We start from the raw sequence: 14397 nt of genomic DNA on the forward strand, positions 1-14397 counted from the left end.
ACACAGATAACGGGCGCGTGATAAAGACGTCATCGAGCCAACCGCCGCCGCACGTTGATGACGCCGAAGCTTGTTTGCCATCTCCCTCCCTCTCTTCCGCCCCATTGTCTCAGACATTGGGGAAGGGGTTGAAAGACACCGTTTGTATGTAACACTGGAATAGCAAATGTTGTGGAATAACACTGACATAAGGTACGTTGTATGATAAATGAATGTCTTATTTAATTTCTGTTAGTTTCTGTCGCCAAGCAACAGTGAAGCTGTCACCCTCTCCCCGCACAAGGAGCATGTGAAACGTTAGCTAACTAATGCTAAATACGTAATAAACATATCGTACATTCAGTTTATTGTAACGGTAACATTAAATATTACATTTGTTGTTAGCTAACCCTGCTAACTGAATCAGTGGCTCGTGTTTTCATCTAAGGAGTATACAGTAATTGTTAGCTAGCTAATTCAACATGAAGCGTCGTTTCAAAAATGAAGTTAATATAATACTAATACTTAAATCGTGATATTTTAATAATGTCTTTTACATGTTGAGTTGTTCTGGTAAATTCGGCACGTAAAACAGCCACAAAGCAGCACTGGATGACACTACAACCTTGGTGTAGTTTTCCCACAGCCCACAAAACAATATCTGTTATTGCCAAAAATGTATTCAAATAATGATTTTCTCGCGTGTTAAAGTCACGCCGAATTGGAGAGCAGCTCCCGTGGATTCATTAAAATGTTTAAAGTCGTGTTTTAGTTGTTTGTACGTTTACTGAGCAGTAGAGCATATTTAAATGATCGCTTTTTCAAACGGAGTTTTGAATCAGTTTCTTCACAGTAGATGATGGTGCATATGGAGGCTAGTTGTGCATATTAGCAGCCAGTTTGAGCAGTGGGGGATTCCCGATGATGGTGTTGTTGGTGGTGATGGTTACATTAAACAGTGAATGTCTGCTGATGTTCCGGTCAGAGGTTTCTGGTTATGCACTTATCCAGTCAGAGTCACATGCTGCTTCCAGTGTCCTATATTTTTAAGGAAAGCCCTCTGGCCCTGTCCAGTCTGTCAGATCTAAGATGGGCTGAGTGCAAATGCACAGATGGAAACAGTGAAGCAAGGAGGAAGCGTGGCATTCAGATACAGGCATTTTTACGGCTGCACTCGTTGTAGGTCACTCTGGATAAGAGCATCAGCCGAATGAAATGATTAGAGATGAAGTCTGTGAAAGGGTGATGTAAGCAGCTGGGACAGACTGCTGTGTATAATGCTTACAGGGCCGCTATCTTGCTGCTGTGCTTACATTTTACACATTTTATAATGTGCAATAATTAACCAACATTGGGTTGTGGTTTCCACATTGTGGTCTGGATTTTCACACTTTTTTTCACACAGGAAATTGTGTTTGTAGCTCAGTATATTAATTTAACTGTGTCAATATGTTAAAGAGTAAGACTAGAAGTGCACCTCTTGCTATTAAATTTTCCAGACAAGACCAGGCTGTATTACAAACTCAAAGCTGCCGTGGCTGTGACTGACTCATGAGATGACTCACAGGCACTCGGTCAAGAACAGCCACTGTATGTTAAATCAGGGAAAATAAGAAGCTTGCATCTGAGAGATGGATGTTGCCTATTTACCTGGTTCATATTGATGTTGATAGCTATTAAAGCAATACTGTGTGCATAGAGTCTCTCTGAGCCCGTCTGTGAATGTGACTTACTATAAATCCAATACCAGTGTCATTAATGGGTCAGGATCTCTATCTCTAATGCCAAACAGCACATTTAGGATGTAGCATTGAGTGCATCGCATTAATCTCCTTTGTGGGGCAATCTGTTTCAGCTTCAGTCAGTGTTATGTAATTAGAGGATGGAAGGGCTCTGTGTTGCCACAGGCATGTCTACTGATACACCCACACAGATTCCTCTGCCTGCACAGGCCAGGCACTGACCCTGCACGGTGTCCTTTCGTTGATATGACACAACAGCAGAGTAGCACACGCCTCTATCCATTTGAAGGAGCACAGATTTTACATTGATCTGTGGGTCAATTCAAAGAGCAACGATCCAGCGTTTTTCACTCATACTAAGGGCCCAGGATGACATTTACTCCTTCAATTTTGACCGACGTCAATCCGCCTTTCACATCTTCAAGGAAGTGTTATCAAGTTTTAAATGTTCCCAGCAGTAGCGGGTCATTTGGGACAGAAAAAAAATCTGTGAATAAATACAAAAATGTTCCGATAGAGAGAACAACAACAAAAAAAAAAGGCAAATTACAGTGGCATACTGTATAGAAGCGTGTGTCCACAGCTGGTCTTCTTTTTCCAAATTCTCTACTGGGAGCTCATCCCATTAAGAGAGTGCATCCTGTCTCCGGAGCAGTCCTTACAGAGAAAGGCAACAGGATGTGGGAGGACTCTGTCTCACCCCTTAGCCCTCCCTTAAAACATTACGTGGCAAATAGGAAAATGAAAATATATAAGAGTTGGTCTGCTTTGTGCTAGTGTGTAAATCTCCCACTGTGAATTCCCAATAAGTTCCTTTTTGGGTGTCCATCAGAGAGACGGAAGAGAGTAAAAGTCCTGTAGCTTCTTGAGATTTAAAGGCTTGACTGATGTAGTTTGAAATGGCTGTAGTGGCACGTAAAGATCTGTCAAACTCTAAAGAAGATGAAGTAAATGATTCGTGATGAACATTTTTCACCACTAAACTGATTTTAGTGACATCTTCGTCCCTGGGACCATTCGCTTCTTTGACATCTAACGTTTCTATCCTCAGGTAAAGGTGTGCGCGGGCACCTCTCGTCAGTGCGGGAACAGGATGTGAGGCCACAGCGGAAGCGGTTCCCAATTTCTGTCCAGCTTTGCGAGCGGGGACCCGCCCCCGCCCCGACGACAGGACATGTTTGAAGTCAAACCCCGGGCGGTGGAGAAGAAAGAGTCGAGCACCGAGACAGGTACGGCATTTGGGAAATCTCTAGAACTCCAAAGCTGCAGTATGTAACAGCAACTGTAAGCTTTGTGCACATTTTCAAAATTTTGCCCTGCCAATGTCATGCTGCCCTGAAGTACAGTATGCCGTGTCTTTGGGCTTGATGCTATAGTTAGCCCCATCTGTCCCAGTAAACCACATACTTGTTCAAGTGGAAGGACATCGGGGGGCTTTTGCAGAGCCTGAGCCAAGAAAAAACACACACACACACACACACACACACACACACACACACACACACACACACACACACACACACACACACACACACACACACACACACATACACATACACATACACATACACACACAGACACAAACAGACGTATTGAAATGCTTCATCAGTCCACACTCACTCTCAGGGCACAATCACTGCAGTCTGACTTCATCTCACCAGGGCTGCACCGTGTTTACAAAATAAAAGCATCCCTCATCGTTCATTTATATTTTCACTGTGATGCATGACAACATGGTAAAGCCTCGATTGGTTGTCAATGTAATGCATCACCAACGGAATAACTATAGAGGATAACTGCAATCATGCACTATCTACAATCTGTTAATAACTGTTAGCAGTCGATCACTGAACGTGAAGTAATGGAATCGCACACATCACAAAACAATTCCCTTGGTATTTGCGTGCATTCACGTTCAATGGCTTAGGTATCCCCACACACACACACACACACATATATATATATATAAATAAATTAATAAATAAATTGAGTTATCAGTTGCTAAAGTGTGTATACATTTTTTGGGACACCCTGTATATATATATAGGTTCTGAATATGGGCTGTGTGTGTTTTGATACTGATACAGCATTTATATAGCACCATGACCTGCTTTATAATCAAGAGACATGGCAATTTTACTTTTTACAATATGGGCCCTTTTAATAAAAAGAAATAAACATGCTTGATTTGTCAGTAATGATTAGATCGCGGTCAGTAGATGATAGTTTATCTGTGTTATAACCCACAGATGAGGGGCTGGGCAGCAGCAGGAAGCATTATGGCTCGCTGGGCTCTGGTTCAGCCGACTCCAGCTCCGTCTACCTGTCAGACAGCCAGGACTGGGTGGTCTCCCCGAGCTGCTCTCCGGACGAAGGCACCGGCCAGCACAGTGCCATCTCCCCCATGCTGGCCGAGGAGACTTTCCGCTACATGAGTAAGTGTGCGCATTTAGATTTCACTTTGACTCAGGGCAGGACATTCACTTTCTGTGTCACCCTGTCTACTTTCTTTTGATTAGTGAAGCCTGTGGCAGCATCAGTGAGCAGATGGCGTGTTGGTGCGTGCGTGCGTGTGTGCATGTGTGCGTGCGTGTGTGTGTCTCTGTGTATAAGACACGCAAGGGGTTGGTTTTATTCAGCGAACATCCTCTACAATTAAAATCACAGGGATTTAGTGGATATTATTTGGTACAGGGTTGTCATTGTGTCTGTTTGTCTTTGCGGCTTGTACCAGACAGCTCTCAGTGTGTGTGTGGGTGTGGGAGAGAGAGAGAGAGAGAAAGGGAGGGAGGGAGGGAGAGAGAGAGAGAGAGACACACAGACAGTGAGCAAGAGGAATCCAGTGATCCGGCATAAGTTAAGTGTAGTTCAAAGCCAGAGTCACGGGACAGAGTGATGAGGACGGGGAGGGTGTATTGATAGAAAATGAAGACAGGACGGTAGAGAGAAGAGTTGTTGCAATGCCGTTTTTAAACATCCACAATGAGGAGGTTTACGATAACTACGCTATGGAAGGTGAGCTCAGACGTTAGCACAGAGCTTGGTATGTGTGTATGTGTGTATGTGTGTATGTGTGTATGTGTGTGTGTGAGACGGAGAGAGGGACATGTGAGCCGGTGTGACTGCAGAATCGGCTCCAGTCACGTCTGCAAGGTCAAGCAGAACTTGAGAGGCTGAAGGGGAAGGCGTGTATACTGAACAGTGTGAGTGTGTGCGTTCCTTGAAACAGGAAGTCTGAGTGAATGCTTGCGTGTTTACATTCAAACTTGTCGAGGTATGCGGGGAGCAGTTGGATAGATGCGACTTCCTGTCTGTGTTTTTCTCGTGCATGCACAACTTACAAAACAAACTGTACTTCCTTTCTGTAGTGGAGTCATTTTGACACGTTATTGAACAGTTTAATTAAAAGCACCTGAGCAGACGTGAGCTGAACACATGCAGAAGAGCACAACAGAACGCTGAACATGTCAAGTGTCACATGGTAGATGCAGTGTGTGTATAATACATATATGTTTAGGTGGTGCGTGTATGTGTTTGTTAAGTGCACGTGTGAGAGAAGGGGTACAGTGAGGGAGTCTCGGTGTCATATTCCTGCTCGCTCCACTTCAGCGGTGTAAAATCAGACGCGGCCTATTAATAGTGCCTGATGCACTTGAACAGGCACGGCATGCTGGCACCCGAGTGACCCCTGTTTGTCCAGGAGAAATGTTTTTATTAAGACAGTGCAGATAATGTTTAAATAGCCTAAATATTTCTCAAGTAACGAGGCGCTTCCTTACTGTGAAAAACCGTATTTGAACAGCAGGAACTTTACACAATTCCAACTCTATTTTAAAGAGCCTGTGTTGTAAAAAGCAAGATTTTTTGCTTTGTGGGCTTAAAGAGACAGGCGCTAAATCAGTGTTTCTTACAGAGGGTGAATACAGGTATATTCAGATGGACAGTATGAGAAAAATAATGTTTTTTTTTAACATTAAAGCATGTAAACATGTTCCAGTAGAAGTCCAAAATCAGAGCATGAACCTGAAAATGTGCCGAATAAGGGACCTTTAATGCAAAGTGCATCAGATTAAAGCGATGAGTCTGAGTGGTGACACATGGACCGACTTTGAATTAAAGGATCAGCCCCCTTTCTAACACTTTCTAGTCTTGGACGCACTCATCTCATTGATCCAACCTCTCAAAACCCCATCAGCAACACCAAGTGCAATGTACGGATCCACAAACACAACCATTGCCCCCCTTTTCACATCTTTTGGAACAACTATTTCCCATACTACACTTTCAAATAAACAAATGTGCCTGCTGCTGGTGTAGTTAAGAGTTGACTGCTAAAGGTCCAAGCGAGCACGAATCAAAAGGTCCTGAGTGTTTCTGAATGAGTCACCCATTGACCATTGCACTGTGTGAGTATGCCAGCAGTGCAAGAATCAATATGAAAATAAAAGGACTAATTGTGTCACTCATTGGACTTTGCAGTTATGCAGTTTAATGTGGCCAGAGTTCACTCATTCTCTTCTACCAGTAAACTCACTCGTGTATCACTATGCTTGTGTGTGTGCAGTGCGATTGCACGTTGGCGTTAAATCTTTAGTTTTTAATGCAGTGTTTGGTAGAACATGACCAAACTGGACCATGGATATACTCTTCAAAGCAGGTAGAATGATATATATATATATATATATATATACATGTATGTGTGTTTTCTTGGCATCAAATGTACAGTAATGAGAGATTAGACGCATTGTGTGTGTGCACAGAATCGGTCTTCCCGCGTGTAACAAAGATAGCTCTGTTGGGCAGAGGTTATTTTTAACCGTAGGTTGTTGGAGCGTCCAGATCCAGAGGTCACCGCAGGTCTGAGATTACCGGATGACGGCTCTCATCCATTTGAGCTTTACTTGAGGCTTTCCATCGCTGCATGTTACATTTTAATTCCCGCTGAAATGTTGATTGTTTTCATCGCTTACTGAGTGTACACAAAAAACCCAGTTTGTTAGGCCCGCAGGGCTACAATTTAAACGATATTTAGTAAAAGGCGATGTTTCAATGATTAGCGTTGCCACTTTTCTTTAAACAGGTGGAAGGGGGAGCAGTGCTGCGCTGGTGACACCCACTCAGGTGCTTAAAAGTGGACCGAACTAATTGATGTGTAGATCGTCAACAAACTAATGTTCTGTAAATCAAGTTGATTTATTGAAGCTTCAGCTTTCAACCTCAGCTTCTCACTTCCTTTTTCCTCCTTTCTTTCATCTTAAAACAAGCCACTTGCTTGTTCAGCTTTTGAACTGTCCCTTCTTTTCTCTCTCCTATCTCTCACTAGCGTATCTTGCTTTGGAGCCCTCTTCTTATCCCCACCCCGGCTCACAGAGCCTCTCCAAAGGTACCTTCCTCTCTCTCGATCTGCCTATTCTGCTCTGCGGCTTCTTCATTTAGCTCTAGTGGGAGAGAGAGGGGCTTCAGTCCACATTGGCTCCGACAGCTGCACTTCAGTTTGGATCTGGAGCAGACTCCCGAGCCACAGATCTGGAGCCCCTCTCTGCTTTTTGCATGTAGATGACAGCAGAACAGAAATTTGCCTAGTATTGGTCTGCTGCCTGCCACCGTAGACAGCTTATAGTACTGTAGCACTGTTTAATGTGTGTGTGTGTGAGAGTGTGGTTTCTTTAAGTCGGTGTAGTGCTATTGTGCCTTCATTACATCCAGACCACTAGCAACCACATTCCCATGTTGTGAGCTTTTTCATTAAATGGCATCAGTAGTACTTAAGCAGTTATTAGTGACTTATTGTAACCACGCTGCTACGGTGCGGTTACAGTAATGTAATGTGGTCAGAGACATTTTATTTGGTAGTAAGTAAAGTGGAGTGATATTGTGTTTTTCTTTTTTCTTTTAATTTAACATTTAAAGGTTCCATGTTGTGAAAAGTAAGAATTATTGTATTTTATTTCATTATAAAGCAGGTCAAGGTGCTTTATAAATAATGTTAAAGTATCAAAACACTCCACAGAGAAATGCACACAGCCTGTATTCAGAAACTGGGTAATGGACTCAGAAACAAGCCGTCAGGACTTCTGTATGGTTGTGATGTCACAATTATACTATATGTAGGTAGAGAGTGCCGCTACAGTGCTGTTAAAGTTGCTCTCCGGGAGCAACGACTGTATAAAGACGCAGAGAGCACAGATACGTAAGACCTGGAAACACTGACCAATCAGAGCAGTCTGGGCTTAAATCACGAGGGAGTCTTAAAGAGACAGGCGCTAAAATGGAGCGTTTCAGACAGAGGGAGAATACAGGTATATTCAGACAGACAGGATGAGAAAAATAATGTGTTTTTGAACATTAAAGCATGTGAACACGTTCTAGTAAAAACCCAACAAGTATGAACCTGAAAATGAGCATAATATGGGACTTTTAACTTTTGTGTTTGCATGCACATGCCACAACGTATGTAATAGACTGCATGTGTGCGTGTATGTGTTGACGTATGTGTCGCCTCAAAGTAAAGTGTTCTTTCTGGCCAGTCCTCAGTGGCGATCGCGTGGAGCAGATGGCCAAGACTTACAATGACATTGAAGTGGTCTCACACCTTTTGGCTGAGGTAAGTGTCCCCTCATTTAAACAATTCCGTTCTGTATTAAAAGCAGCATCTAATTGGTCAATTGACTCCGGGTGCTCTGCGCTCTTATTGGACAGCGGGACAGAGACTTGGAGCTGGCAGCTCGGATCGGACAGTCCCTTCTGCAGAGGAACCACCTGCTACAGGAACGCAACGAGGCCGTGGAGGAGCAGCTAGCACAGGCTCTGGACCAGGTAGCTTACACATGCTAGGTATTTCAAAACCGATGGCGCTTTTAAGGACTTTCTTCCAATTTCTTTAGAAATAATGGGCACACATGTAGAGGGGTGAGTGTGTCCTAGTATGATGGTCTAAATAGAACTAAAGTCAATTAACGTTATATCACGGATATGGACAGATTCCTGAACAGCCCACGCAGTAATGACTCTCTCAAACCTTACCCCACTGGCCAGGTGCACCAGCTGCAGCATGAGCTCGGTAAGAAAGACGAGTTACTGCGGATGGTGGCCAGCGCCTCGGAGGAGAGCGAGACCGACTCCAGCGTGTCCACGCCATTGCGGCAGTCTCATCCACCGGGGGGGACCTCCTCCGCCGCCGCAGCACTCGGCCAGCTGGAGTCTCTGCAGAGCAAGCTGCAGGAGCTGGAGGAGGAGAACCTGTCACTGAGGTCTGAGGTACGAGACAACAGGATAAGACGAGGTTGTAGTGGAGACGCACACAATAGGGAGTGAAATGTGAATATTCTTGAATATGATATTGGAAGGTCTGACTGGTTCCCCTCAACGTCTCCACTCCAGGCGTGTCAACTGAAGACCGACACCATCACCTATGAGGAGAAGGAGCAGCAGCTAGTGAGCGACTGTGTGAAGGAGCTCCGTGAGTGAGATGCACACACGTTTACACTGAAAAGAAAAGACAAAAGTTGACGTTACTTGAATCTTAACTTGAGTCTGTGTGTGTGTGTGTTCCAGGTGAGTCCAACAGCCAGATGGTGTCTCTGACGGATGAACTGTCTCAGAAGAACGAAGAGCTGCTCAGACACCAGGAGGAGATCGCTCAGCTGCTCTCCCAGATAGTAGAGCTGCAACACAGAGTGAAGGAGGTGAGGAGACTGGACTACAGAGGCGTGAGACACACTCGAGTCATAAATCTGAAAATTGTAGTGTGGACTCGGTTGTCTTGACTTGGGACGTGGTGATCTTGACTGGGGAATTGATGTGGTTCTTGGTGGTCTCCACTCAGGACTTGATGTTGTTCTTGTTGGTCTTTACTTGGGTCTTGACTTGAAACTTGACTTGGGACTTGGTGGTCTTGACTTGAAACTTGAAATGGGACTTGGTGGTCTTGACTTGAAACTTGACTTGGGACTTGGTGGTCTTGACTTGAAACTTGACTTGGGACTTGGTGGTCTTGACTTGAAACTTGACTTGGGACTTGGTGGTCTTGACTTTGAACTTGACTTGGGACTTGGTGGTCTTGACTTGAAACTTGACTTGGGACTTGGTGGTCTTGACTTGAAACTTGACTTGGGACTTGGTGGTCTTGACTTGAAACTTGACTTGGGACTTGGTGGTCTTGACTTTGAACTTGACTTGGGACTTGGTGGTCTTGACTTGAAACTTGACTTGGGACTTGGTGGTCTTGACTTGAAACTTGACTTGGGACTTGGTGGTCTTGACTTTGAACTTGACTTGTAACTTGGTGGTCTTGACTTTGGACTTGACTTAGCACTTGATGTGGTCTTTACTTAGGACTTGACATGGGAGTTGGTGGTCTTGCCTTGAAACTTGACTTGTAACTTGGTGGTCTTGACTTTGAAACTTGACTTGGGACTTGGTAGTCTTGACTTTGCACTTGATGTGGTCTTTACTTAGGACTTAACATGGGAGTTGGTGGTCTTGACTTTGGACTTGACTTAGCACCTTATGTGGTCTTGACTTGCAACTTGACATGGTACTTGGTGGTATTGACTTGAAACTTGACATGGTACTTGGTGGTATTGACTTGTGACTTGAAACAATGCCTTTGTCCTCCTCGTGTGTGTAAATGCTTTCGCTGCGTGCTGTTTCCACACAGCTGGCTCTGGAGAAAGAGGAGCTGAGGATCCACCTGCAGGCGTCTAAAGAAGCTCAGAGACAGCTCACAGCAGAGGTACGATCTCACTTTCACTGACTTTCACACTGTCAGCACTTCTCTGTTTATGCATAAACGGACATCTAAAACTAAAAAAGACATTTAAGTGTTGTATATTGTTTTAGCACGTTACAGCAACTCACACCTAACCCATTTTATAGTTGAAGTAGCCCATTTTAAACAGTGGTCATGTGTTTCAATGAATCTTCTGCAGCTGGACGAGTTAGCGGACAGGAATGCGGAGTGTGTAGAGATGCTCCACGAATCCCAGGAGGAGATCAGAGCACTTCGCAGTAAAAACTCTCCCTCCATGGGGATGCGAAGGCACCTTTCCTACGGCCTCTACCCCATGGTGAGAGAAGCACTCACATAGTTTAATGTGGGAGAACTGAGACACACTATTAGTTAAATAAAGGTATAGAACACAGTCAAATCTGATGTTTTTGTACAGGACTCTCTGGCAGCAGAGATCGAGGGCACCATGAGGAGAGAGCTGAGCGTCGAGGAGGAGACCACCTTCCAGGACCAAAGGTCAGAAAGCTTTACTTCACAGCTAGACACAAGTGACAAGACTAAAACCCTCCGAGAGCTGAGACCGGTTCGATTTTCTGCTACTTTACATTTAAATCCCACCTCCCAACACAGACTCGGTGGGTGAATTTAGTGTCCTCTTCATACCCCTTCACATATATCCACACTGTTTATGGGCCGCTTCAAGCATTAAGGGTCCAATAATCCACGTTTATTTCCATCACTAGTGTTTTGGACAGATTCTAATCCACCTCGTGTGCATGGCGTGCTGCTTCCGCTAACTTCCTTTGTGTCTCTGACCTCTTCTCCCCGCAGAGTGTCCCAGAAGCGAGTCTTCCAAACTGTCCGCTCCATCAACGCCTCAGCATCGCGGCCGGCTTCAGCCACCCCTCCCATCCCCGGCTCAGGACAGAGCTCTTTGGTGATGACTGCACAGCCCTTTACGTCCACACAAGGGTACGTTACGAAGATTCCCGTCTTGCGTTCTACCTTCAGGGTGATGTCGGTTTATCCTTTCAGCCCAATAAACGTGCCAGGTTTTTTTTTTTTGCAGGGAGGAGGTGCGACTAGGCAAGCCCGGCTGCCCGGGAGGAAACGACCTGACCAAAGCCCTCCACCGGCTGTCGCTGCGACGGCAGAACTTCCTGTGCGAGCGTCAGTTCTTCCAGGCGGAGCGCGAGAAGAAGCTGCAGGCCCTGGCGGGGGCCGAGGGGGACGCGGAGAGCAGCGGCTGCAGCTCACCGATGGGCAGCGTGCTCTCCTCTTTCTCCAACCTGTCGGAACTCTCCTTCGGCTCCAGCGTTTTCAAGACCTTCCTGCCCGAGAAGCTACAGATCGTCAAGCCCATGGAAGGTAAAGTTACGAGACATTTTAACCAAAATAATGAATCAATTATATGAATTGTTGCCAGTTAACACTCTGACATTTTTTCTGTCAGGCTCACTGACGCTCCATCACTGGCAGCAGCTGGCCAAGCCACACCTAGCCACCATCCTGGACCCCCATCCCGGGGTGGTGACCAAAGGCTTCTGCCCGCTGGCTCAGGACGATGTCTATCGCCTATCTGACATGGAGGAGGACGAGGAGGACGAAGAGCACAGAGCACAGGAGAAAGGGGCGGCAGAGCGGGGTAAGGCAGAGGAGGACGAGGAAGAGGAGGAAGGCGGGATCACCTTCAAGGTGCGTTTCACATCGACGCCAGAAGAGAGGAAGGACAGAAAGCACTCAGTGTCACCTCTCCCCGTCTCACCTCTCTCCCCCACCTTGCTGACATCACCCGGGACACCCTGCACGTCCTCCTCCTCGGTCAGATCAGACCTCTATCTGAGCCCCACGCCCCGACACGTCACCACCAGCCTATCATCTCAGCCCATTCCAGGAGCATGTACTACAGTGGTCCAGTCACTGAGTCAGATCAGCATCTCCACATCAACAACATCCTCTTCTGGTAAATACAACTTCAAGTATAGAGATAGAAATGTGCAATATACAGTATTTCAGTGAGGAGTTTTTAGATAAAAACATATAAACCATATAAAATGGAATATCACTGCTCATTGTTCCCATCACGAGAGTTTTTCTCATTACATTATTATTTTTCTGTGTTTAGTCCAAAATCCAGGGAAGTGTCAGAGCTCCACCTTCTCCACCTACACCTTCACAACCTGTTCCATCCTGCACCCCAGTGACATCACACAGGTCACCCAAAGGTAAGTCCTCTTATATAGATGACAGGAGGACCAGAGAATTAAGAGAAAGAATAATGATATCCTACAAAGGGCCTGTCTCTATTTTCACCTTGTCTTCATGTTTTGTTTTTCAGTTCTCAGTCGTCCCTCATGGCCAACACACCAAGCTCCATGAGGACAGGTCCCAGTACCCCCGTGACTCCCTGCAGACTGAGTCTGGGTGACTCCTTTCCGCCTCGACGCCCCCTCGTGCCCGCAAGCGGCCTGGCCAAGCTGGTTCTGGAGAGGGGCATTTCTGCACAAGTCTCCACTGACACCCCTCCTCCATCCCCAAAACCCACACCCCGGCAACCCCTTTTCCGTCTCCTCCCAGGCACACCCCCTAACTCCCCCTCGCACTCACCTGCTCCCTCCCCGGTGCCCCCGGAGTCCCACCAGCACCCATCTGACAATTTCCTCGCCTCGCGGCCGGCAGAGCTTTTCCTCCAGGACGTTTACGGGTTGAATCTGGGCCGCGCCCCACATCCGGACCTACCAAGCTCTTCCCAGGAAAATTCCCGCGTCTCGTCCCCTAAGTCAGGCCGAGTCAGGTCTGACCTCGGCCTAGTGGAGAGGCTAAGGCGGCTGGGGTTCACGAAGGTGCTGCAGAGTGCAGAGTCTGAGGCTTCGGCACCACGCCAGGATTCTGCTACTTTTGTGTCGGCAGGCGGAGGGAGCCTATTGGACGGCCTGAGGCGCAACCAGAGCCTCCCTGCCATGATCGGCGCCCGCGCGGGAAAGTCATCCAGTCACCCGACGCCTCCTCCTCACCCCACCTCCCTTGCCCTCGCCCCGCCACCTTGGGGGAACCCCAGAGAACGCCGCCGGCATCTCGCCTCCGTCTCCCACATCCCGTCAAGTTCAACCAAACGCTGAGGAGGGATGAGTGGATGGACCCTGAGGGCAAACACTCTAGAACATGAGCCCCTCATTTACACCTCCATCCTCTTTTTCCTCCCCTCATCTCTCCTCCACTCTGCCTTTTGGAGAGAGAGAGAGAGAGAGAGAGATCCGGTGGGCAGAACAATCCCTCCTTTTTATGACTATAATTTTAAAGCACAATTTAACTAAACTGACTGTTTTTAGCTATACCGCAGTGTCTATGTGTGTAGATGTTCGCTATGATGCTAGTTACTGAGGCCTTAGCTCGCCTCTGACCGGGTTATTCGGCGCTCACACCTTCTCGGTCAATCGTTGCGTTATGTCGTTTTCCTGCGAGGCTCTGGATGTTCAGGTAGAGGAGGGAGGGAAAGGTAACGTGTAAGTGGACGAAGGTTTGCGGATGTGGATTAAAAAAAGAACGCGTTGAGACGAAGGTATGAAAGGAAAGGAGATTAGAAGGAAAGAAAAGTAAGTGAAAGGCAAAGAGAGAACGACTGAGCATCCAGTCCTTGCTATTCCAAGGGCTTGCTCTGTAGTGGGTTTAGAAAAGCTTTAGCCTGTAACAATACAGTGTCATCTCACAAGAGAAGGGATTCAACGGGCTTCTATACCTTGAGGAGTAGTGCCGCCTGGTTTAATCGCAGACTGCCGGGCTTATCTTGTAGTCAGACCATGCCATTAACATGCCAGTATTAATATAATAATGATTTTTACAGTAGTTGCACGGATGTCTCGTGAACGTCCACGTGCCGCGCTTCTTTTTCCCGCCTCTCGCAAGTGTCCGCATGACACGTCAAAAAAGGCAACCTCGCCTACAGGC

General features: G+C 46.4%; 1 protein-coding gene across 4 annotated transcripts; it reads left to right on the forward strand.

Annotated features, from left to right (window-relative positions):
* Positions 1–99: 99 nt before the first annotated feature.
* Positions 100–13571, forward strand: trak2 (trafficking protein, kinesin binding 2; the record flags this gene model as incomplete). Of its 4 annotated transcripts, XM_083938109.1 has the most annotated exons (17): positions 100–192; positions 2773–2950; positions 3971–4156; positions 7045–7104; positions 8249–8325; positions 8421–8537; positions 8757–8978; positions 9102–9180; positions 9276–9406; positions 10381–10455; positions 10652–10789; positions 10889–10968; positions 11284–11424; positions 11522–11820; positions 11906–12415; positions 12578–12677; positions 12791–13571. In XM_083938109.1, exons 2-17 carry the CDS (start codon positions 2896–2898, stop codon positions 13569–13571), a joined length of 3051 nt encoding a protein of 1016 aa, XP_083794235.1. In that variant the 5' UTR covers positions 100–192; positions 2773–2895. The 4 variants fall into 4 exon arrangements, with proteins under 4 accessions (XP_083794235.1, XP_083794236.1, XP_083794237.1 ...); XM_083938110.1 differs by lacking the exon at positions 7045–7104; XM_083938111.1 differs by lacking the exons at positions 100–192; positions 2773–2950; positions 3971–4156 and adding an exon at positions 4603–4736.
* Positions 13572–14397: the final 826 nt, after the last annotated feature.

The sequence above is a fragment of the Echiichthys vipera genome (genome assembly GCF_963691815.1).
Source record: "Echiichthys vipera genome assembly, chromosome: 23".
Taxonomy (NCBI): Eukaryota; Metazoa; Chordata; class Actinopteri; order Perciformes; family Trachinidae; genus Echiichthys; species Echiichthys vipera.